The sequence below is a fragment of the Gracilinanus agilis genome, chromosome 2 (genome assembly GCF_016433145.1).
Source record: "Gracilinanus agilis isolate LMUSP501 chromosome 2, AgileGrace, whole genome shotgun sequence".
Classification (NCBI taxonomy): Eukaryota; Metazoa; Chordata; class Mammalia; order Didelphimorphia; family Didelphidae; genus Gracilinanus; species Gracilinanus agilis.
This window is the reverse complement of record NC_058131.1, coordinates 615,543,227-615,566,599: the sequence shown is the minus strand read 5'-3', so window position 1 is coordinate 615,566,599 and position 23,373 is coordinate 615,543,227. Positions and strand designations below refer to the sequence as shown.

Here is a 23,373-nt window from a genome sequence, read left to right as displayed (position 1 = left end):
AGTGGCTATGAGCAAAGCAGCACCTCCTGTGTAAACAAATGTTCAGACTTCAGTCATGATATTCATTCATATTGTTGCTTTTTACATTCAAAGATACTAAAAGAGTTGTTGGTTTGGGTTTTTTGGTTTTGTTTTGTTTTTTTTACTTCCTTGGATTTCTCACAGTCAGCAGAACATCTACTTGACTAGTTAAAGGGCAGTACTTCTTCTTGCGTTTGACCTTATAGCCTGGCAAGTGAGCTACTTCAAAGGGGATTTACCCAAAGTGTGAGAAATTCAAGTTTCTCTAGGATGGATGGTGGGAAATGTCTATAGATCCTGTTGTCATAGTGGCTTAATGAGCCACTACAGTTCAACAACCAAAGGTTTTCTTCCTATCCATAACAGAAGAAGAATGCCTTTTATCACACTGGGAAAATAAAAAAAAAATACCTGGTCCTTAAATGAGATAAGTGGGATAGATACTGAGCTTTATTCACTATTCTGAGGCTATGTTTGTTCTTCATCAATAACTTAAAGGACATCAAATGAATAAATATTTAATGAGTACCAACATATGCACAGCTCTGTGTTAGGGACTATGGAGGATACCAAGAAACATAAAACCTGGTTGCTGAAAGAGCTTATTTAGTTGAGGGAGATCGATGTAAACATATAAAAAGTCAACATTATTTTAAAGATTTAAATAACTTCTGAGCAACATAGGAATTGACACAAAGCAATGGTTCACTATCAAATGAATGGATCAGACAATAAATTCTATCAATTCTTTCAAAAAATAGATTTATTAATAGAAATAGATTGCCATGGAATGAGACATTCTGAGAAGGCATCATGGAGAAAGAAAGATTAAAACTATATCTTGAAATACGGATAGAATTTGGATAGGGAGAAAAGGAGACGGGTAACAGCATGAGCAAAAAGCATGCAGTCAAGAAAGCACAGGCATTTTGAGGGAAGTAAATATATCAGTTTGGCTTGAACAGATGGTTTCTGCATGGGGAGGCATGGGAAATAATTTGGAAAAATAGGTTGAGGCTGCGAATGTCAAATTTTAAAGTTTGGACTTTATCCTATAGACAGTGGGAAATCACTGAAGGCTCTAGACAATTGGAAGCTAGGTTTTAGGGATATTTATCTGGCAGTATTGTTTAGAATGGATTAAGCTAGGGGGAAAAAACCCACTGGAATAAAGATAAGTAAAGGAAGCTCTCACAGCAGTCAAGGTTTGAGATGATAAGGGTGGTAGCAACCAAAAATACAAGGTGTAATGAATGTTTCTAATCCCTGGTGGGAAGAAGTCCTCAAAGAGGTATCAGAAGTTTTAAGCCTGAAAAACTGAAGGAATGACAATATCATTAACAGAAAATTGGGAAGTCATCAGGGAAAACCTTGAAGAGGAAAGAAAGAAGAGAAAATTAGTTTGGTTGGCAAGGAAGAAAATCTATGGAATATTTGCTTAGTTATATAAGCTAATTAATATACCCAACTGAATTCCAATCCCCTTGAAGAGAAAAGCAGTTATGTTGGATTCTATGTATCCTCAAGGACTCGCACATTGCCCTGTATATACCAATTCTCAATAAAATGTTTGTTAATGAGGAAGAGGCGTGATAGCTCTCTCCAAATGTTTAAAGCACTGCCATGAAGAAGAAGGAAGAGATCTGTTCTATGTTGCTCCAGAGGGCAAAACTAGGATAAATGGATGTTATAGGAAGCCAAATTCACATCAACATAATTGACAGTTAAAAATGTCCAAAGGGCTTCCTTGTGAAATAGGGGCCTTGCCATCATTGAAATTTTTTAAATAGAGACTGAATGACAATAGTTTAGGGCAAAAGGAATTCCTGTATAGAGTGGGAGACGAGGCAAAATTACCAGTAAGACCCCTATTCAATCTCAGGATTCCCTGAAGAGTTCAGTTTTTATACATATTGAGTCTGGTATGATGGTAGGGTATTTGGATGAAAATGCCCAACAGTCAGTTAGAAATACAAGCCTGGAGCATAGGAGACATCAGAACTGTAGACATAAATTAGGAAGAGATCAGAGAGGACAGCTGGAGTCATGGAAGTTGATGAGATCAGGAAGAATAAGTAAATACAGGAAAGCAGATAGAGAAGGATCTGTCAGCAAAAGCAAGAATAATATAGTTTGCATTGAAGAAGTCAAGGTAGGAAAAAGAGTTGAAAGGAGCAAGAGAGAATGGTCAATGTTGTCAGATGCTGTAGAAAGGAGTGTCTTTATATTAAGAAAAAAAGAAACTAAGTACACATTGAAAATGTTCTTCTTAAAAGTTGCCCCCACTCCTTACTAGTAAAAAACAATTAGTGAAAAAGGATAAACACCTCCTAAAAGATTTTCCAAAGCATTCATATTTATCATTTTTAGGTCATTGTCTTAGGTTCTAAAAATCCCAGCTTTAAGGTAATGCCAGGAAAAAAGAAAGATATAGAAAGTTTCTCACTGAGATAGGAATGTCATTGCTTTCATTGAGTGATAGGGGAAAAAATGATCTGAAAATACTTTGAACGGCTTCATCAATAGTCCAAATAACAGACAGCACATCAGAGAAGGTTGGAAAATGCTTGTTCAATTATTTTGAGAGGTATTATAACAAGAATAACCTTTTGACCAGGAAAAGTGATGCATCAGGCTAAAAGGATACAGTTAATGACTGTTTCTTTTATAGGTACACCATTAACTGACTTGGTCAGACCATCATATTGTAAAGACCTTAAACCACCCACTCGAGGATTCTCTATGCCAGAAATAAGCATTTACCGTGACTGACAAGAGCAGTGACTAATTTTTTTTAAATGGCAACCAAAAAACACATAAGTACTGACACCTATGGTGGGAAGGAGAGACTAAGAAAATAATTTCTATTTTAGTGTTTGGACTCATTTCATTTTTATGGGATTCATTCAAAACCAAGTCACATATGCATATGAGTCCAAATCCTGAAAATTCATAAAATGACTTGGACATTCGTTTACAAGAAAGCATACTGTCAGCAAACTGTCCCCTGTTGGAAATGGAACATCAGAGAGCACAGGATGCTAGCCATGGGACAGGAGCTTAATTAATTGATTACACTTTCACATATCTCAAACCAACTGGTGAGAAAAACCATGCCTAAATATAGAAAATTTTATTACAGCAGCAGCAGAGATGACGTTCTTAGCCTTTGAAAGCTTGCTGCAGAAGAGCCCAGAAACTGCTTACAGTGCATTATGAAGGCACAGTCCCAGTTTATAATCTACTCCCACCTTTTCTTTTTCTGTTAAAACAACCTGCCAATAGTAATAAGAGTGAGATAAAAATCAATAAAGCATGCTTGAAACCTGCAGCATAACCAAAACATATGGACTGGGGCTGGGCAGAAAAGTAGGTCATTGAATTTGTAACCCTTTAACTTGTATTTGATGAAATATAAGTACAATAAACTTCTCAAATCAGTTTTCTAATGATGCCAATGGCTTGGATGCTGACTTTGCCTTTATATTCTGAATAAAAAGGAAAAAACTTCCTGTCTAAAGTGAAAATATCCCCATACCTAGACACTTGAGACTATCAGATTCTTCTCAAGATAAATCTATCTTGGACTAGCCCAGATATACCCTATAAGTTCTGTGAGCACCATACCAGGCACTGAAGGGGATATACAATGATGATGAAGTCAAAGTCCCTCACTCCAAAGGACCTAGCATTATAGTGAAGGAGATAAGCCAAAAACATAAATAACCAGAGTTCAAAGGCATTTCCTTAACTATCTATCAAGGCTTACATTTTAAGGACATTTCTGATTAAACTTTTACATATATGATAATACTATCCCTATTACATTAGAATATTTATGATAAAACCACCACCACCCCTTTCTCCTAGCTTGATTAAACTGTAGGCTATATTCTATCTGCCTAGAATGAATGATGTCTAATGCATTTTTCTATGATTGTGAAAACCTAAAATTGATGTTATCCTTATTACTCTACAACTGTGTTAAAAAGTAGTTCCTGGTATTAATACTAGCTCTGCCTTAAACTTCAAATTAGTATCAAGGACAGAGGCAGACTTGGCCTAAGACTAATTCAAATACAGGCTTTATTTTCTAGAGGCCTTCATTTCATCAAGTCATCTGTGCAGTAAGAACAATATTTCTTTGATCAACTTTTGCCTTACTTGCTTCCAAGACTGTGAAACACATTATTATTCATCTCCTTGGGCCTCTGCCTACAAGAGCTTGGCTTCACCATATTATAGGCAAGTGAAATGAGACTTCAGTAATTTGTAGGTAGGAATTAATTGTGGGGGAAAAAATTGTTTTTTTGGCCACGTAAAGTGCTAGGGCAAAACTGTCAGAAGTTTAACATTGGGAATGAAAAAGAAATGGCCCTGAAATGTGCTACTGCCTGCTGAGTGCAAAATACTTGGCAGACAGTATGTTTAACTAAGAATAGTTTTATCAGATATTTATGAAAATTCAGAAAGGCTGCTCTGTGTAGCCAAAGTCGGGGGTGGGGGGCGGGGTAGGAGAGGACAGCTTACATGGAAGAAAGAACCCATAAGTCAAATGCTGGAACTCTGATCTATCTCCTTTCGGTTCTCACAGATACGTACACACACAATTCTTCTCCAGTTAGACTTCAAGTAAAGATATTATAGCAGGATGTTGTGCACTGAGAATCTTGGATTTCTTCTCATATTTCTCTAAATCAGAGGGAGCTATGCTGATAGCATACAAAACCCCAGAAAGAAGAGAGACAAATTCTGATGATAACTCAATTAATGCCCTTCCAATAAATAGATTCATAAGGGAAGATGAAATTATAAGTTATTGTTTCTAAAATAAGATTCCATACAGATCCTTCCAAGCAAATCTTGAAACCACTCATTTATTCAAATATTTACTGAATGCCTACAATATGTGAGCATGACACTCGACACTAAAGGAGATACAAAGGTAAATAAAAAGAGGTGTCTGGAGCTTTAATCCTGAAGGAGAGATATGAGAGTGCACCTCCCTCTCCCCTTCTTTGAAGAGGCATGGGACCCTACATGGACTGTCAGATTCACTCAGTTAATGTATTCATTGATTAATTCTGAACTATTTTCCCCCTTTCCTTTTTATTCTTTGTTTATAAAGAAAAATTCTAGGTAATTGGGAAATGAAAGTTATATAAAAACAAAGGGGAAAAATGTAAATGATTCTTTCTTTAAAGAGGAAGTCTCTAAGGGGAGATAAGACAAACACACAAATAATGGTAGTACCTAGGCATAATGTGATCTAAGCCCAAGCAAGATGTAGACAAACTACTGTAAGAGTTCGGAGGAAGGAGATAATTCCATCTGAAGAAAATCAAGGAAGCCTTTATGGAGGCTTTTGATCTGAACTGGGAGGGGTTATTAAAGTGATGATAGATGGCAATGGGAGGAAAGAAAAGCAATTCAGGCAGGACAGTCAGCATAAACAAAGGCATGGAGCAGGGGAACTGGAGTTGGGAAATAGCAAATGGTCAAACTGGAGCAACATCTCGACTCTTGCCTTTAAAAAGAATTGATTTTAATAGATTTTAATAGATTTAAGATTAGTAAGATAGAGTTGGGTCAAATTGTAGAGAATCTCAATTCTACATTAGAGAATTTGGATTTCATGCTATCTTCATTCTAAGCATATTTGTATGCTACATAGATTAATATGGCAGAATATATATAAAAGACCGGAGTGGGAACAGACTAGAGGCAAGTGAGTAGATTACTGCAATAGACAAGGTGAGATGATGAGGACCTAGATTATACCGTAATCATGAGATGAAATGGAGGGCAGAAATACTGTAGAGGTAGAACCTATAGAATATAGCAAATTGTTGGATGTGGAGGGGTGTGGAAGGAGTCAGAAATGATGCCAACCCTTCATAGCTGGGAGAATATCAAGAGAGCTGTCATCCCTATCATTGGGGAAGCCTCTGACTTCCCAGAAGGAAAAATTCATGGAATAAATTTTGGCTCAAAAACAATGAAAATATAATCACAGGAGAAATTCTGGGCATAGGGCAGAAAAGAAAATCTTTGAGGACAATCTTGGATTAAGGTTGAATAAATAATTGCCAATGTAGTGTCATTTATTTCCAAATTCATCCCCCATTTATCATTAACTGAAAGGATTGAAACAGAACACGTGGACAACAAGAATTTTTAAAAGGTATTCGTGAGGGAATAGACTTACTTATCACATGAGCCTAGAAATAGCAGGATGGTAAAAGGAATGAATATATCCAGGCCAAACTACTGGTTGATGTAAAGTCTAAAGAAAGACAAAGTAGAAATAACTGATAAGTGGTATCAGAAGGAACTGCCTTGCTTAAATGGGGCACTGTACATACTCTGTATCCAGACCTAGGAGATTATGAGAAGCCGACAACAATGTTATCTGGTATCTCTCCCCACCAAGAATTTAAGAAAGATTATATGAGTCATATAGACCAAGTCATTGACAACATTCATGCCATTTTTCATTTCATCATAGCTACATAAGTTAAATGGAAAAGAATCTCAAAAACCAACGTGCTATAAAAAGTATATCTGACTACATTTTTTTAGGATCGTCAATAATTTTTATCTTTTTATTCAGATATTTTATTTTCCTAATTACATGAAATAATAATTTTCAAGATGTTTTCCAAATTCTTAAGATCCAAACCTTCTTCCTACCTTCTTCCCTTCCTATTCCCCACTTGGATAGGATAAGCAATTTGTATATCTGACTATTTAACAGCATATCTTTTAGGCAACTAACATTTGTCCTACTTTGCTCCCTGTAACAAAGATACTGGAAAGGCTAAAGAAGTCCTTTATTTAGCTGCTGAGCTAAGAAGAGATTATACACCTTGTAAACACTATACCCATCTGTCACAATACTTGAAATTCTATTATGTGATATTCATTCCTTTGAATAGGGAAAAGTCTTTTTAAATGTAAGTTATCCTAATAGGAGTAACCAAGAAGAATGCCCTAAGTCATTCCCAACTAGATATAAAAATAGTTTCATTAGCTGCTTTTTTCCTAACAAACTCAATTAGAACTTGGGGGATGAGGGAGTGGTGGAGATGGCAAATTAAGGGAGGAGAATGTATAAATTTTGGAGTGTGGGAAACTTCCAGATTGGGCATGATTCCATACTGAGAGGCCCCAGATGAACAAAAAGTAGCATGAAGGCTTTGAGGATCTATGAGGGCTAAGGGAGACTCAAGATCATTTGTCACCTTTATAGTTTTACCTCAGGTCAAACCTGTATACAATAATTGAGAGGGGGAAATTAAACTTCCTTTCAATATATCAAAATTTAGCCTTCTAAAGCTCCAAACAATTGAAATAGTAAAGCTTTAATCGGTCACCTTTCCAAACTTCATATGAGACTGAGAGGAAGGAAAGCAAAGACTATGACAGTACCAAGAGTGTCTTACCTTTTGTGTGAGATCACTAGCTTCATTAATGTAACGATCTCTCTCCTTTTCCAGTTGGAAGATGATCTTCCTTTGTTTCTGAGCCTCGTCTTTGTAGTTCTGGATTTCTTCTTCTAGGTTCCTCTTGTTTTGTTCATGAAGCTTTACTAAGTCCATCTGTTTCTGGGTAGCAGTGACTGCCTTCAGCAGATTCTATGGGAAAAAAAGACACCAAAACATTCAGGTCGCCAATTGTGCTAAATATGAGAAATGAACTCCTCTTAACTTTAGGGTCTGGAATGACTGTCTCTAATCACATAATTCACTTGCACATTTTAAGGTAAAATATAAATTGTTCAAAATGCAAATTAAACTTTTTTTCTGATGATAATATACTGCACAAAAAAGGTAAACTTTTATTTTTCCATACTTAAATTGAATACTAATTGTAGTCTTAGAGGAGAGAATCATTTAAAAGGCAACAAAATGAAAGGAAGGAATCTTCTGGTTGTGCTGCTTATTAAAATAATTTTCTATCACAAAAGAAAATAACTTAGTTGTTTCTAGAGTTTTATAATGTATTTATTACATCTCATCTGTAAGAAGTGGGACAGCTAGGTTGCTCAATGGGTAGAGTGGCAGACCAGCAACCAGAAAGATCTGACTTCAAATTTAGGCTTAGGTCCTAGGTGTGTGATCCTGGACAAGTCACTTAACCCTCTTTGTCCCAGTTTCCTTATCTGGAAATTGAGACAGAGAAAGAAATAGTGAACCACTCCAGTGTCTCTGCAAGAAAACCTCAAAATGGGGTCACAAAGAGTTGGACACAACTGAAATGATTCAACAACAAATACAGGGCTTTAAGATTTGCAAAATGCTTTGCATATGTTGGGGGAAGGGGGAAGCCAGGTAGCACAGTGGTTAAAGTACTGAGCCTGGAATCAGGAAGTCATCTTTCTAAGTTCAAATCTGACATCAGACACTTGCTGTGTGACCCTGAGCAAGTCACTTCACCCTGTTTACCTCAGTTTCCTTAGCTGTAATATGAGCTGGAGAAGGAAATGGCAAACCATGCCAGTATCTTTGCCAAGAAAACTCCAAACGTGGTCCACAAAGAGTTGGACACAACTGAAAAATGACTAAACAACATATACACCTACATACATATAAATGATCTCTATCTATAATGCTTATATTTCATTTATATGTATATAGAAAATAAAAATAACCTTGAAAGTAAGAGCACCAGCCCTCGATGGATTGTAAAAGGTGTCCTACAGAAAGTGGCACCAGAAAGAGGCAGAAATGAAAAGGGAGAACATTCTATGCATGAGGAACAGTCTGTGTAAAGACATGGTGACCAAAATAGAATGGAATATAAGAGAAACATCAAGTAATTCAGTTTGGCTAGAACATAAAAAGTATGTGAGAGAAATTAATGAAAAATCAGTCTGGAAGAGCTTAAATTACAAATAGAAGAGTTTGTTTTATCTTTGAGTCAATAAGGAAACACTGAAGCTTCCTGAGCAGGGGAGAGCCATCCTCACATCAGAGTACTCATAATATTTATTTGGCAACTATATGTAGGAGAGAACGGAGAGGGGGAAAACTGAAAATGAAGAGACCCATGAGGAGGTTATTACACTAATCCAGGCAAGACGACATGAGGGTCTGAACTAGAATGATGGTCTATTTGAGTGGAGGAGAGGGGATAGAAGAAATAGACATTGTAGAAGTAAAATCTATAAGGCTTGGCACATGTCATTATGGGAGAGGAAGGGGAAAGGAAGAATTAGAACTTCAATGAGGCTAAGAAGCCACCGGATGACTAGAATGATAGCGCCCTTGAAAGAATGAGTTCTGTTTCAGACATCTTGAATTTCACATGCCAAAGAGAATTGCAGGTGAAGATTTCCAAGCAGACTGTTAGTGATCAAGCAAGAAATGGATATATGTAGATTTGGTGGCCATTTGCAGAAAGATAATATTTAAACTTGTGGGAGGCAATGAGATCACCAAGAAATAGAAGGTAGGGAGAGAAGAGTGTTAGAATCTAGAACAAGTATGGATGATGATGATGTGGCAAAGGATGTTGAAAAGGAATAGTTAAGACACAAAGGAGGGGAACCAGGAAAGTATAATTTAAAAAAAAAAAAAGAAAAACAAGAATGTGAAAATGTCCGAGAGGAAAGAAAAGTGGTCTACAATATTAAAATCTAAAGAGAGATCAGGATCAAGAAAAGGCCATTACAATTCGCAACAAAGAAATCATTGCTGACCTTGAAGTTTCAGTCAAATGGCAGTGCTAGAACGGTGCCAGACTACAAAGAGTTGGAAAATGGGAAGAGGGGAATAAAGAGAGGCAATGAGTAAGAAATTTTTCTCTAGGAGTTTGTGAAAGAGAAGAGAGAAACCAAGGATGACAGCTTGAGGGGATGTCAGGGTCAAGTGAAGTGTTTTGAAGAATATGGAGATCTATTAATATGGGAAAGTGTCTTACATAATTGCACATGTAAAATCTATATCAGATTGCTTACCATTTCAGCAAAGGAGGAGAGGAAGGAGGGAGAGAATTTTGAACTCAAAATACTTTGTAAATGTCAAAAATCATTTTTACATGTAATTGAGAAAAAATAAAATATCAATTTTTAAAAGAATGGAGAAATCTGGTTATGTTTGTAGTCAGCAAAAGGGTCAGTAACTAGATTAAAGATTTTTTTAATGAGATGATTAAAGGGATAAACTTCTGGAGAAGGTGGGAAGGAGTTGTGATGAAGGACAGAAATAAAGAAGTTGGTATTAGCAAAGAGAATTATTTTCATCCGAACTTCACATTTTCTGTAAAGTATTAGGCAATGAGGGAGAGAGTATTTGAGATATATATAGACCCTTTGAGGATAGAAGAGAAAATGTGAAACACTGTAGGGAGGTGAAAAGAGAAATCAGGGAAGAATAAAAGGATTTTCATGAGTAACTAGGGCTCCACTAGTGTTAAAAAATATAAATTTGTAATGGACTTAGTCTATATGATTGTGTAACTTCCTCCAGTGGAGTTCAGATACAATAGAAGAAAGAAGGAAGATCGTGGGGGTAATCTAAGTTTGGAGAGGGATGAGCAGGGTTAGGACAAGGAAGCAAAGGATTTGAGGATGAAGTATTAGATAAAGTTAAGCTGGTTTACTAAAGAGTCAAGGTTTCAAAGAGAGGAAAATGAGATCTTAGGTGGGACAATTGTCTACAAAATCAGAATGGGAAGAAAAAGGCAGAGATCATTTGAAAATGAAGAGGGCGGGATGGAAGAACACAAAATTATGGTCTGGAAAATGAATTTCAAAGTTCTGAATCAAAGATCATGGAAGTCAAAAAAGTTCCGAGTGATCTTTCTCTCAGTGGTATGATCATCACTATGTGCATATGAGATGGAGTGAAAGTACAGATTATAGTACTTGAGGAAGCTGATAAATAAGCCAGAGAGCTTAAAGGGACATCCATGTGTGTACGGAAGTCCATAAAGAGGAGGAGAGGTATTTAGACAAAAAAAAAAAAAAAAATGAGTCAAATGATAATTCCTTTGAAGAAAAAGAAAAGATAAGCCAGGGTGTGGAGTTCATAGCAATCTTGATCTGCAGAGTTTAATACAGATTGATGAAGTGAACTTCAAATAAGAAGTTGAGAAAAACAAAGATCTAGATGTAACTGTATGGTGTAAGGAACTGACCTATTCCTTTTCCTGACCCATTATGTCAAGGGCATGAGAGAAAGGAATTCTGATGGAGTATGAAAGGAATAGACCTAATGCAAAAGAAAGTTTGCTAACAACAGAACAGGATTCCAGAAGGGCAGAGTCAATGGAAGAGCAGAACAGTCTAGGGATCTAAGGATCTCAAGAGGGAAAGAAGTAAAGTGGAGGTGAATGAGGGGGAAAGGAATGGATAGCAGGGGGTGGAGATTTTGGCCGAGGCAACCTTCCATTCTGAACCACAATGATTTGGAGAAGAGGGAAAAAAGAGCTTGTAGTAACAAGACAGTGAGTTGTCCCAACAATCTAAATAGCTCCAACTCCCAGCAAGGACAGGATCTGAGTTCTCCCTCTGGTGTGTGCATGGTGGACTGGGGTAGAGTGAGATGGGTGCATTATGGATGAGATCCTGAACCAGGTCCAGATGGCAAGATGTCAGGGTACCTGGGGCCTCACTGATTATAGAAGGCATTGTCCCTCATTAGCATGACTAGTTCTGCTCCCTCCCCAGCTAAAATGATTTGATTTTTTTCCCCCTCTGGGCTAGTTGGATGTGCAATAAAAAAAAAAAATAAAAAAAAAAAAAACTGACCCTAGGCTGAGCCCAGGTGGTGCCTGAGCTGCCAGGTATCAAGATTATAGAGAGTGCTAAGACTTGGTTTATTAACTCACCCTCCCTCATCAACTATGGCACCTTTGCACCAGATCACATACTAAAATCAAAAAAGAAGGCTTTGTCCATAAGTTTAGCAGTAAAAAGGAAAGAAAGATAAGAAAGTTGTTTTAGGTAAGAAGTATAAAGAAGGCTGTTTTAGGATTAGGAAGACCTGAGAATGCTTATAAGCTAGCTAATGGGAAAGAACTAGTGGAATTAGCCTAAAAGAAGAGTAGGGATCCTAACTTTTCTGTAACTAGAAAGAAAGGAGGCCATAGATTACGGTGCAGAATTCTGAGGAGTGAAGGGGAAAAGCTATGGAAAAACCTACAATTCTCTCTGTGAAGTGGGAAGCTAAATCATCTCCTCTAAACATGGAGTGTGCAGTGAAACTGAGATGGAAAGAAGAAACAATTTGGAACCATCTATGAAACCTAAAGAAATAATTAAAGATAGAGCTAACATCTACTGTTACAGGTTAAGAAAAGTAATCCCAGGAATCAACCAATACTACCTTCACTCCACAGCCTGCTACCTCAAAATGAAATCTCATGGTCAGGAAATGTGGCATTAAATCTTTGCAATTAGCAAATTTAACACTTTTTATCCCCTAAAATTCCTCCAACAATAAACAGAGCCCTCCAATTTAAAAAATAGAATTACATATCAAACCAGAGATAAACAGAATCATGGGAAATAAAATGAGTTTATTTTGATCATAGGAAATTAAAAGGCCCCTGCACAAATAAAACTATTGCAGCCAAAATTAGAAGAAAAATGGGAAGCTAGAGGGGAAATTTACAGCAAGTTTCTCTGATAAAGGGCTCATTTCTCAAATATTTAAAGAACTGAGCAAAATTTATAAAAATAAGAGAAACTACCCAGTAGATAAATGATGAAAGAATATGAAAAGGTAGTTTCAGAAAGAAAAAAATCAAGGCTATCAATAGTCACATTAAAAAATGCTTTAAATTGTTATTGATTAAAGAAATACAAAATAAAACAATTCTCTGAAGTCCTACCTCACACCTATCAGTTTGGCCAACAGGACTGAAAATGAAAATGATATGTGCTGGAGGGGATGTGGAAAAATCAGGACACTAATGTACTCTTAGTAGAGTTGTAAACTAATCCAACCATTCTGGAGAACAATTTAGAACTATACCAAGAGGGATAAAAATTTGTGCATACCATTTGATTCAGTAATTCCAGTATTAGCTCTCTATTCTAGAGATCAAAGAAAAGGGAAAAGGCCCTATTTGTTTGGAGGGTTTTGTTTGTTTTTTTAACCCTGACCTTCCATCTTAGAATCAATAATATTGGTTCCAAGGCAGAAGAGTAGTAAGGGCTAGGCAATGGGAATTAAGTGACTTGTCCAGGGTCACACAGCCAGAAAGTGTCTGAGGCCAGATTTGAACCTAGACTTCCCATTTCTAGGCCTGGCTCTCAATCCACTGATGTACCTAGCTATCCAGCTACCCCCCCCCCAAAAGAGGACTTATTTGTTCAAAAATATTTATAGAAATTCTTTCTTTGGTGACAAAGAATTAGATATCAAGGGGATGTCCATCAATAGGGAAACAAACAAATAAATTGTTGTATATGATTATGATGGAATACTGTTGTGTTATAAGAAATGGTGAGAGAGGGCAGCTATATTGCTCAGTGAATGAGAGCCAGACCTACAGACAGGAGCTCCTGGGTTCAAATATGACCTCACATACTTCCTAACTGTGTGACCCTGCACAAGTCATTTAACTCCTATTGTCTAGTCCTTAAATGTTCTTCTGCCTTGGAACCAATACACAGTATTGATTCTAAGATGGAAAGGAAGGGTTAAAAAAATGATGAGTAGGACATTTCAGAAAAACTTGGGTAGATTTATATGAACAAATTTAAAGTAAACTGAACAGAACCAGGAGAACATCAATATTGTAAGGATAACCAACTGTCAAAGACTCAGCTACTCTGATCAAGACAATGATCCATGACAATTCGAGGCAACCATGATGAAAAATGCTATTTCTAAATCTATTTCTAAAAGAACTGATGAACTGTGAATGCAGATTGAAGCATAGTTTTTAAACTTGCTCTAATTTTTTTTGGTCTGTGTTTTCTTTTGCAACATGGCTAATATGGAAATAAGTTTTATATCACATGTATAATTAACATCAAATCACTTATCTTCTCAAGGAAGGGTGGGAAAGGCAGAAAATTTCAAACTCAAAATGTTTTAAAAATGAATGTTAAAAGAATTTTACATGTAATTAGTAAATATTTGATAAAAATTAATTAAAATAGATATATGGATTTTTTTTTAAGTAGAGTCACCAGAGTTGGATCTTTAGGGCTGTTTCACTAGGTCTATTAGGGAAACACAAACACAGAAGTCTGAAGGATCAGAGATTTGGAGCTAGACAGAACCTTAAGGGTCATCTAGTTCCAACTACCTCATTCTACAGATGAGAAAAATGAGATCCACAGGAGTTGGAGGACTTCACCAAAATCATAAGTGGCAGAGCCAGCATCTGAATTCAGAGCTTTTGTTTCCAAATTGAGCGCTCTGTAAAAAAACTCCCATTAAAAGCAAAATTGAAGATGAGGATTGATGATAAGTGATGATTTTTTAAAAAATCACTAACCTGCTATTCTAGGATATTAAATATTGTACAATTTTTATAAGCACCCACTTACACTTACTCAATTAACACAAAGTTGTAGATATGTAGATCTTGAATTCCGAGATTTTGATCAACTACTTAGGAAACCAAATAACATATCAGCAATAAAACAGAATCCACAAAATACTCTTAAATCCCCTACTGTTTTATATGCTAATTCTCAGAAGTCCCTTTGTGTTCACAGGTGATAATGTAATTTCAATTCACAGATACTAAAAGGCAGGGTGTAAGCAGCTGCTTAAAGGAAAATTGAGAGCTATTATTTATTCTAATCTACTTTGGCTTGCTGTGAGTTTTATTTCTCGGCACAACTGGTTATAGACAGATATTATATTCCCAAAGCAAGTCATTCATTTTGCAGCATTACTATCACAAACTCACCTTATTTAATATGTCTCTCTCTCGCAGAAGCTCATCCATAGCTTTTTTATCAAGTTCTCCTTGCTTTTTAGCAATCTCCAGCTCTAAATTACCAGAAAAAAAGTTAGAAGTTTAGGACCAAATTACAGAGCTAATAAAAAATAAATACAACTCCTGCAGAGCAAAGGAGGGAGACTATTTGAAACCTTTATCAGTACTGTGTCAAAGGGACAAGGTCATTAACAGGAAACGGAAAATGTTAAGGATAGCTTTAATAATAACCATCAAAGGAGAAAGCAACCCTATGGCTGTTGCTGATGTCATTAAGGGACAGAAAATTCAGTCCAACATTGTAAATATCTCCTGATCTTTTCTTTTTTCACAAATGTGGTCTCTCTCCTATAACCAGGTAAAACTGAGGCTCACTGAGACCATAAAATAGAATTTCCTCAGCTGTCAAATCACCTATTCATACTTCTCAACTAGAAAAAAAAGTACATGAGGTCACTGCAATCTGCTGGCCACATTCAAGTGAAGGAAGAAGGGGCCACAACACAAGTTTTCATTCACTCCTGAATAAACTGAACTAACGAGAGCAGGAAGTATACAGAAGGATATGATGGCATTAGGCACGGGTGAATTGAGTTATTACTCCAATGTCTAACACTATATCTACACAATGCCAAAAATAGCCTAGTGAGAAGTGAACAACATCAATCAAATCAGCTATTTGACATTATGTCCAAAAGAACTGTTCACTGAATTCAACTCTTTGGGTCAAACTCTGTTTCTTCACATATTTTACATAGCACTCACCAGATACAATCAAACAATAATCAAACTAATTGAATGCTTAAGAAGAAAGCCAAAGATGCTATGCTGCTTTCAGTCTACCTTTCTCTAATCCACTAATTTGATTTTTCAGGAGGTCCTTGGCCTGTTCCACCTCAGCCTTTTGCTCTTCAGCTTGATGCAATTTTTTATGTATTAATTCTCTCATTTTGTTAAGTCTTCCAATGTCAATTCGCATCTGATGGAGTTCATCCTCTTTAGCCTATGTAGTGAGAGAGAAATGACAATGACACTTGGCAAACAAAGGACTTGGAGAAATGAAATGATGGTAAATTCTGAACCAATAAAAGGAACTATCCCTTTAACAGTGCAAAGATGGTCTGTGGGATTGAATTTTTAAAGTAATGTTTGGTTTGAAGCGAAATTGGAAAATTATGTTCTGAATAGTATAGTAGGCAAGCTAATAATCAGATTTTATGCGTGAGAGTGAAATCTGATTGCTGGGTCAAGCAAGATTGGGGACCGAAACTATTATCATAACTAGGTGTGTTTTGTGTACACTTGATAAATAATGATAAATAATGATTCCATAACTGGTGTTGCATTGACTGACATCAATAACTATATAATTTTCTGTCCTCTGACATACATTCTCTCCACTGCCCTAATGCAATGGAACAATGCTCTAACTTTTTTCAGACAAACATGATCACAACGATGTGCCAAATGCACCTTGAAGTGAAGTCTCATGCCACAGGAATGCTGTTATTTTTATGGATGTGCATAAGATCCCCATAATATGGCAATATTGGTAGATATTTCTTCATAGCGACAAATGTACCAAAAAAAGAATTTGTGCCACAGATTTGCCCAGATGCTTACAATTAAGGTCAATTATAATTTTGATGAGGGGGAGTTTTTTAGAATTTTGCTGAACCCCTTTTTAAAAAAATAACTAGAGACATTCTGGGAGAGAGTCATCAAACCAATTTTGGGAATCAGAGATTTGCTTGTTGTCTTCTGAGCAGAATCTCTATAGATTTGGGAACATAGAAATGTACCTTTTTTCAGTGTGTCCCACAATGCCACTAAAGGAGAATATTTGTAAAGGCATTTTTACACTAATGTCAATTACAGGCCCATATTCCTTTGTTTCTAAGTTGTTATTTCCTCACTGGCTGAACTAATGAGATGCCCAAAAAGAACATTTTTCAATCCAAACCACACCTTGATGTTTTTGATGTTTATTTGCCTATGTGCTCAGGATTGTTTTAGATTACTTCAAAATCCCAAACAGTTCTATGAGTCGCTTATTTCTTATTCTAAATTCTAACAGGCCAGGATTATGAATATAGTGATGTTTACTCTCAGAGGTAACAAAGGTAAATCTTAAATCTATTCTTTTCAGTCTCTAAGTGTCACCTTGAATCCATGGTTAGAGTCCCTCAATTCAGGTAGGGGTATGAACCAGAAACCCATTTTGAAAAATGGATAGGACACAGATGACTGTCATAAAAGTGGACTAACACCCCCTTGCAAAAATAAGTGCAAACTACAAGTGCATTATCACCTTTTCCCACTTTGACTTCCTAACAGAAGTGATGAAAAATAATAGACATTCTTTACTACTTACTCAACCTGACTTGCTTCTTGCTTTAGGCAAGGGGTTACTTGCAAGGCTGAATTAAAGAGGCTGACATCTAAGCTAGATTTTCAAAGGTCTTGAATAACCATGTGATCGATAATAAGGTTTACAGTTTTATACATTAGCACAAGAATTATCACATTGTCTGCCCCAGGACATCAAGTAATCACAGTAGGTGCTCACCTGCCTTTGATATATCAAGGCATTCAGTAAAGGAGGAGGGCAGTGTTTCAAGGAAGAGGGATCAATGATTTAAACTGCAAAGACAAATTCCATATTAACAGACCGGGAGGGAGAGAGGTCTTGTATAATGGGCATATCGTGCTGTATTTACTTTCAGCTCCAATGTCTTCTGCTGGTTATCCTGGGATATCTGTTCACAAGCCAGGGCATGCTGCTCATTCTCCTGCTGAAGCTTAGCGTTCCTCAGCTGAAACTGCTCCAGTTCTTTGGCAGCTCGTTCATTTAGGATCTATGAGAGATGTGAAACAATCTTATTGATACTTTCTAATCTGGCTACAATATCTACATATGCACATAGACAGCACCACAGGCCTCCCAGAAGGAGAAAAGTAACCACAGATTTTCATCTCTGTAGAAATTGCTCTTTATTCCTGATGAAATTACTAATGTACTCACTATATAATGAATGTTAAATGACATGGGAGAATGACAAGTTTTAATGAACAACCCAGTGATCATCTTATTTTTTTCCCCGGAGCTCTGGGAAGTCTCACTCACAGGTGGTGGATAAATATTTTAATGCCTTTTTGTAGTTTGGCAGGCATCACATACACAACAATCGCTATAATCATTGCAAATGAGCAGGAGATTCGAATGGATTTTATCAGCTGTGGGGCAGGGAAGCAGGACATCTCAGCAGGCAAATCCGACATTAATATGCCTAGAACATTTCCATGAATGGAGCAGTTCACCGAGACCAGCACATTTTCCCATTTAATCCATCCTAAGTCAAAAATCTGGAACAGCAGCGTGATGATTTATACCCTCTTGATTTCATTATCAGGCAGCTTTCTTCCTCCTTACTAAAACTCTCCTGAACAAAGTTTTATAAAGATGAACCTATAAGTATCCTGGGTCATCTTGATGTAACAGAATGATACAGGAGAAGACAAAGACAGGAAGGAAAAAAAGAAAGAAGTAAACTGTGTGAAAGCACCAACCTAGGATGCTGTTACCATTCTCTCATGAATCACCCTTGGGGGCTATTTGGATAGGAGAGACAAAATCAAAAGTTCATTTAATATAGAATAAACTAAAGTGCAGCTTTCCAGTCGAAACAGGAATGGCATTTTATCTAAGCTATCTCTCTCTTGGCTATTCTAATAAGCTACTCTTTTTATTATGATTGTCTAATTCTGGGAAAAGTATGTCATTCTGCAGTTATGATGGTAATAGGTAATTTATTGCTACATTAAGAAAGTTAAGGGATGAGTTTCTAATTCAAATAATTTGCCCATCTTCCTCCTAGAGATCATGCCATGTAAAATGTATACATAACTTTGGACTTCACGTAAAATTAGTAAAGAAATTGCCATAGGAATACATGTGACAATTTCTTTTTAATGCCATGAGAAGAGGAATGTGGTGTGGCTAAGCAATTCTTTAGAAACAATACCTCTGGTAACAATACCTGGGAGAGTGAGAAATCACTTTTTGATTACTGGAATATCTTCCCTGAGTGCTCACCATCAGGGAAGATGGATTACAACTATTAACATTTACATTATCTTAAACAATTATAACATTTGGCAAAAAAAAAGTGTTAGAAACAGTATATTGTTAAAAAGAAAGATAGATACATTTAGTATACTCTTTAGATAAGTCAGTCTTCCTCTCTGTATGTATTCCTCTCTCTCTGATTCCCTAGAGCTCTTTGTCTCTCTCTCTCTTTCACTGTCTTTTTTGTCTCTGTCTCTATTTGTCTCTCTCTATGCAGAAGCTAATCATGGACAGATCTCACTCTGCTCCATTTTCAACCAAGACTGGTTCAACCCTCCTCCATCAAGCTGGCATCCCCCCAAGCTCCCTGGGATTCATCATATTAATGGCGACCTTAGTGTGGACATTAGATCAGCTTAGCCAACTGTGTCCCAGAACTCCAGAGTTCAAGAACTGTACCAGCCTCCAACACCTCAGCAACACAAATTACAGGTGTACACCATCACACCAAGTATCAATATAAAATTTTCAGAGTTGGGGGTGGGAGGGGGGGAGGAAGAATTAAAGGCCATAAAAAGAAATAAAATAAAGATATTAAAATTCCCTTTGTGGCTTTTTAAATAAGTTATGAAATACAAATGGTTGTGTGATATCTGCAATGCAAGAAAGAGCTCACACATTCTCCACTGTTCTAGAGAAAGATGAAAAAGACTAAAGCAGGCCACTCTGGAAGGCATTGCTCATAGAGCCAAGAGTGAACTTGTCCATGTGTGATGTCATACCTTCTGCTCTTTGAGCTGTTGTTCCAGTTTTTGGATTTCGTCTTTATTCTTCAGCACAAGCTGTTGGAGAGCCCTTATTTCAGCCTGTTTTCCATCCATGTCAGACTGAATCTGTTTGAACTCTTTCTCCAGTTTCTCCTTCTTCCGAGTTTCCCGGGAAGCTTCATTCTGACGAAGCTGGATTTCTTGTTGGAACTACAGTTACAGAAAGGGCAGAACAGGAAAAAAAGCAAACATTTTTGGTGCAGGTTGGTAAAATTCAGAACTTACTCCCCAGCTTAGGTCCCTCACTTTTTAGGGGAGTTACCTCAGAACAGGAGTTTTTTTATTAATTATTTCCTCTCCCTAATTTTTACATCTTTAGAAGTCTTTCTGGATTGGTCTTTAATGTCCTGAGCCCAGACCCAGAATGGTAGGAGCAAATCAAATTAATCACGTCAACCAAGATCATGTTTTCTTTCTTGCCACTCAGTGAGATACTTAATAAAAAAAACCACCAATTATGAGAAACACTCTTTGGAAAAAAAAAACCTGATCCATAGAACAAAACATGTTCACATTTATTCACCTAATTAAATCCTTGAAATTGGAAGGACTGAAAGTAATTGTTTCCCCCAGCTTAGTAGGTAGCAACCTATAACCTAGTCTAATCAATCAGTCTTCTCAGGTCAAGATTGCCAGCAAGGCATCTCTTCCAGACAACATTCTCCACTGATGAATTTCAAAGAGTCAATAGAGAGTCAACAGATTTTTGAGAGAACAGAACAGAGAAAGACACAAAGGAACCGAGACATACTTTGACATGAGATGATTAATTTTAGAAGAGAAAGGAAGAAGAAATTAGATTCAGAAGGAGCGATAGTACAGAAAGTCACTTGGGACAGCCCTTTTTCTTCTTAGCGTTCAAGCTTGCTCCCCAGACCTGAGAGATGGCCTGTTCTGCGTCTTCTTTAGATCTCTCAGTTACTTGATGCAGTTCAGTGACATAAGCTAGGGTCTCTCGTAATTTCACAACTTCTGACAAGAGTTGATCTCTTTCCTTGGTTACTTCTTCCTTGTACTTCAGTAAATCTCTGATGCTGAAAAAAAGAAAAAAGAAACAAAACACAAACCAAATGGCAGTCTTCTCTCTGTGATTCTATCCCCTACTGAGCTCATTTTAATGTAAGCAATTTAATGTCAAGCATTGCTGATTAACCCATAGCAGCTGTCAAATTGTACAATTTTTCTTTACTATTTTAAATATTCATTAGAGAGCTGTAGTCACAACTGATAAGCCTAAGACATAGTATAGAAATACTGTACACTCCATTAGTTTTTACTCTGTTCATCCTTTTGGGGGTGGGGGGAGAAGCAAAGTCATGTAAACCAGATAAAACATGCATAAAGACAAATTCTGACAAATATTGGTGATGTCACTTTTAAGAACATACAGTATTGTGCTCCTTCTGTCTGAAGAGTAAACCAGCTTGTTTTTCAATAGTATGTAATTCAGACACTATAGCTAGTTATTTGGCTCAGTTTCTCTGAAAGACTTACAGTCTTTAGAACAGAGAACCTAAATCCCCTAATAGAGCCTCTAGACCAAAACTGATCCAAAGGAAAGAAGACACTTTAAGTCCAGAATTGAAGGGGAAAAGTTGCATTTCTGTCATTTGTTTATGATAGACCCCAAATGGCTATCTAAAATAATTCAAGAATCATGTTTACTTACTATTTATTACTCATCAGCAACTTTTGAAAGCACAAGTATTTAAATTGACGTAAGACATCTCCGAGTGCTTTCTATCCTTCCCATGAAGCTATGAAGAAACTGATAGAACTGGAAATTTTGTAGAGTTCAAAAGGACCAGGGAAGCCATCTAATCTACCCTGTACCCCAAAGAGAATTCTCACTATAATAAAATACAAAAAACACAGTAACTAGTCAACTGGTCCTCACATACTCCATCTCCCATCCTCCACACTTTTGTGCTGGCTCCCTCCCATGCTGGCAAGTTCTTTTTTCTCACCTCCATCTCACCCTGGCCTTCAAGATTCAATTCAAACTCTACCTCATACAAAAGGCCTTTCCTAATCCTCCCTAGCTCCTAAAGTCTTTTCCCCTAAGATGGGTTACCTTTTATCTACTCTATGTATATTGTATGTACCTAACTATTTATATGGTACCTATTAAAGTGTAATCTTCTTGAGGACAGGGACTGTTTTGTTTTTTATTTCCAGTCTGTAGCAAAGTACTTGGTACATAGTAAATTCTTAATACTTGTTGAATGATTAACCTAGCTATTTTTTTCCACCTTCTATCCATTGTTACTGGTTATGCCATCTAGGTCCAAGCAATACAAAATCGAATCCTTTTTCCACATGATAATCCTTTCAATATGTTAAGATTGCTATGATGCTCGCCCTGAGTCTTATAATTAAAGGATCTTGGATTTACACTTGGAGGGTCCTTAGAGATCAACTAGTACAGCCTCCATGTTTTACAGATAGGAAACTGAGGCCAAGAGAGGTTAAGTGCTCCGTTCAGTGCCACACAGCTATTAAGTGTCTAGAGGGGTAAAAAGGGAGGAGAGATTTGAATCCAAGTCTAACGGCAAGTCCAACACTATTCCCTAGGTCAAAATACTTCTCTTCTTCAGACTAGAGAGCCCCAAATGATCCCCTAAACATCCCTTCAAATAATCTTCATATGGAATGCTTTCAAGGTCCTTCATTACTCCACTTTTACCAACAGCCTTCCTAAACTGTGGTGCCTATGACTGAAGGCATGTTCTAGACATGGACTGACCAGGCAGATACCAGTTGGACAATCACTTTCTTATTCCTAGAAGCCATGCCTCTCTTTCTGTAGCCCAAGACTATATTTGTTTTTTACCTTCTATATCACACTATATTGAAAGTGCAGTCTGCTAAAACCCCTGGACCTTTTTCATATCCTGGGTTATTAACTACAATCCCCCATCTAGCATTTAAACCCATTATGAGTTTAAATAAATTGACTTTAAATATCATATTTTGCTTTTATCTCTATTAAATTTCAACTCATTCAATCCAGTCCAGTGTTCTAGTCTCTCGAGAGACTTTTGGATTCTGACTCTGTCACCTCAAGTGGCTCACTCTCACCACCTTTAAAGAGACACCTCTTGAATAAATCTTCTGCTCTTAGAGACATGGTAACTTAAAATTGGACATTTAAATATTTAGAACACTCTGTATAGATGTATTTAGATTTAAATTGGGTACTTTCTTGACCTTTGAGAGTTATGTCAAAGATAATGAACAATCTTATTCTATACCAAACATCCTTTGATAATACTCTTAGAGGATGAGCCAGACTGTGTGATTCATGAGTTTTCTTATTACACTCTTATATACACTTTCCCTTCATGTTCTTAAATTCTTGCCTACCATTTAATTATTTGCTCTCTCAGAGTACACCAGGGCACAAGCTAATTATCTACTACTTCTCTACTACCACCACCCCCCAACATCTAGGGGCTTAGATTCAAAGATGTATAGAAGGGAGCAGCTGGGTGACTCTGTGGATAGAGAGTCAGGTCCTGGGTTCAAATCTTGCCTCAGACTCTT

At 36.9% G+C, this 23,373-nt stretch overlaps 1 protein-coding gene across 1 annotated transcript in view; it reads right to left on the bottom strand.

Moving 5' to 3' along the window:
* The window catches only part of CFAP58 (cilia and flagella associated protein 58), a 124,964-nt gene that overhangs the window by 88,917 nt on the left and 12,674 nt on the right, over positions 1 to 23,373 (bottom strand). The window contains exons 4-9 of the mRNA XM_044660175.1: positions 20,705 to 20,861; positions 19,783 to 19,977; positions 17,652 to 17,789; positions 15,775 to 15,934; positions 14,902 to 14,984; positions 7,467 to 7,658 (exon numbers count right to left, since the gene is read on the bottom strand). Of these exons, the coding sequence (XP_044516110.1) occupies positions 7,467 to 7,658; positions 14,902 to 14,984; positions 15,775 to 15,934; positions 17,652 to 17,789; positions 19,783 to 19,977; positions 20,705 to 20,861 (925 nt within the window). The remainder of the gene's footprint in view (positions 1 to 7,466; positions 7,659 to 14,901; positions 14,985 to 15,774; positions 15,935 to 17,651; positions 17,790 to 19,782; positions 19,978 to 20,704; positions 20,862 to 23,373) is intronic.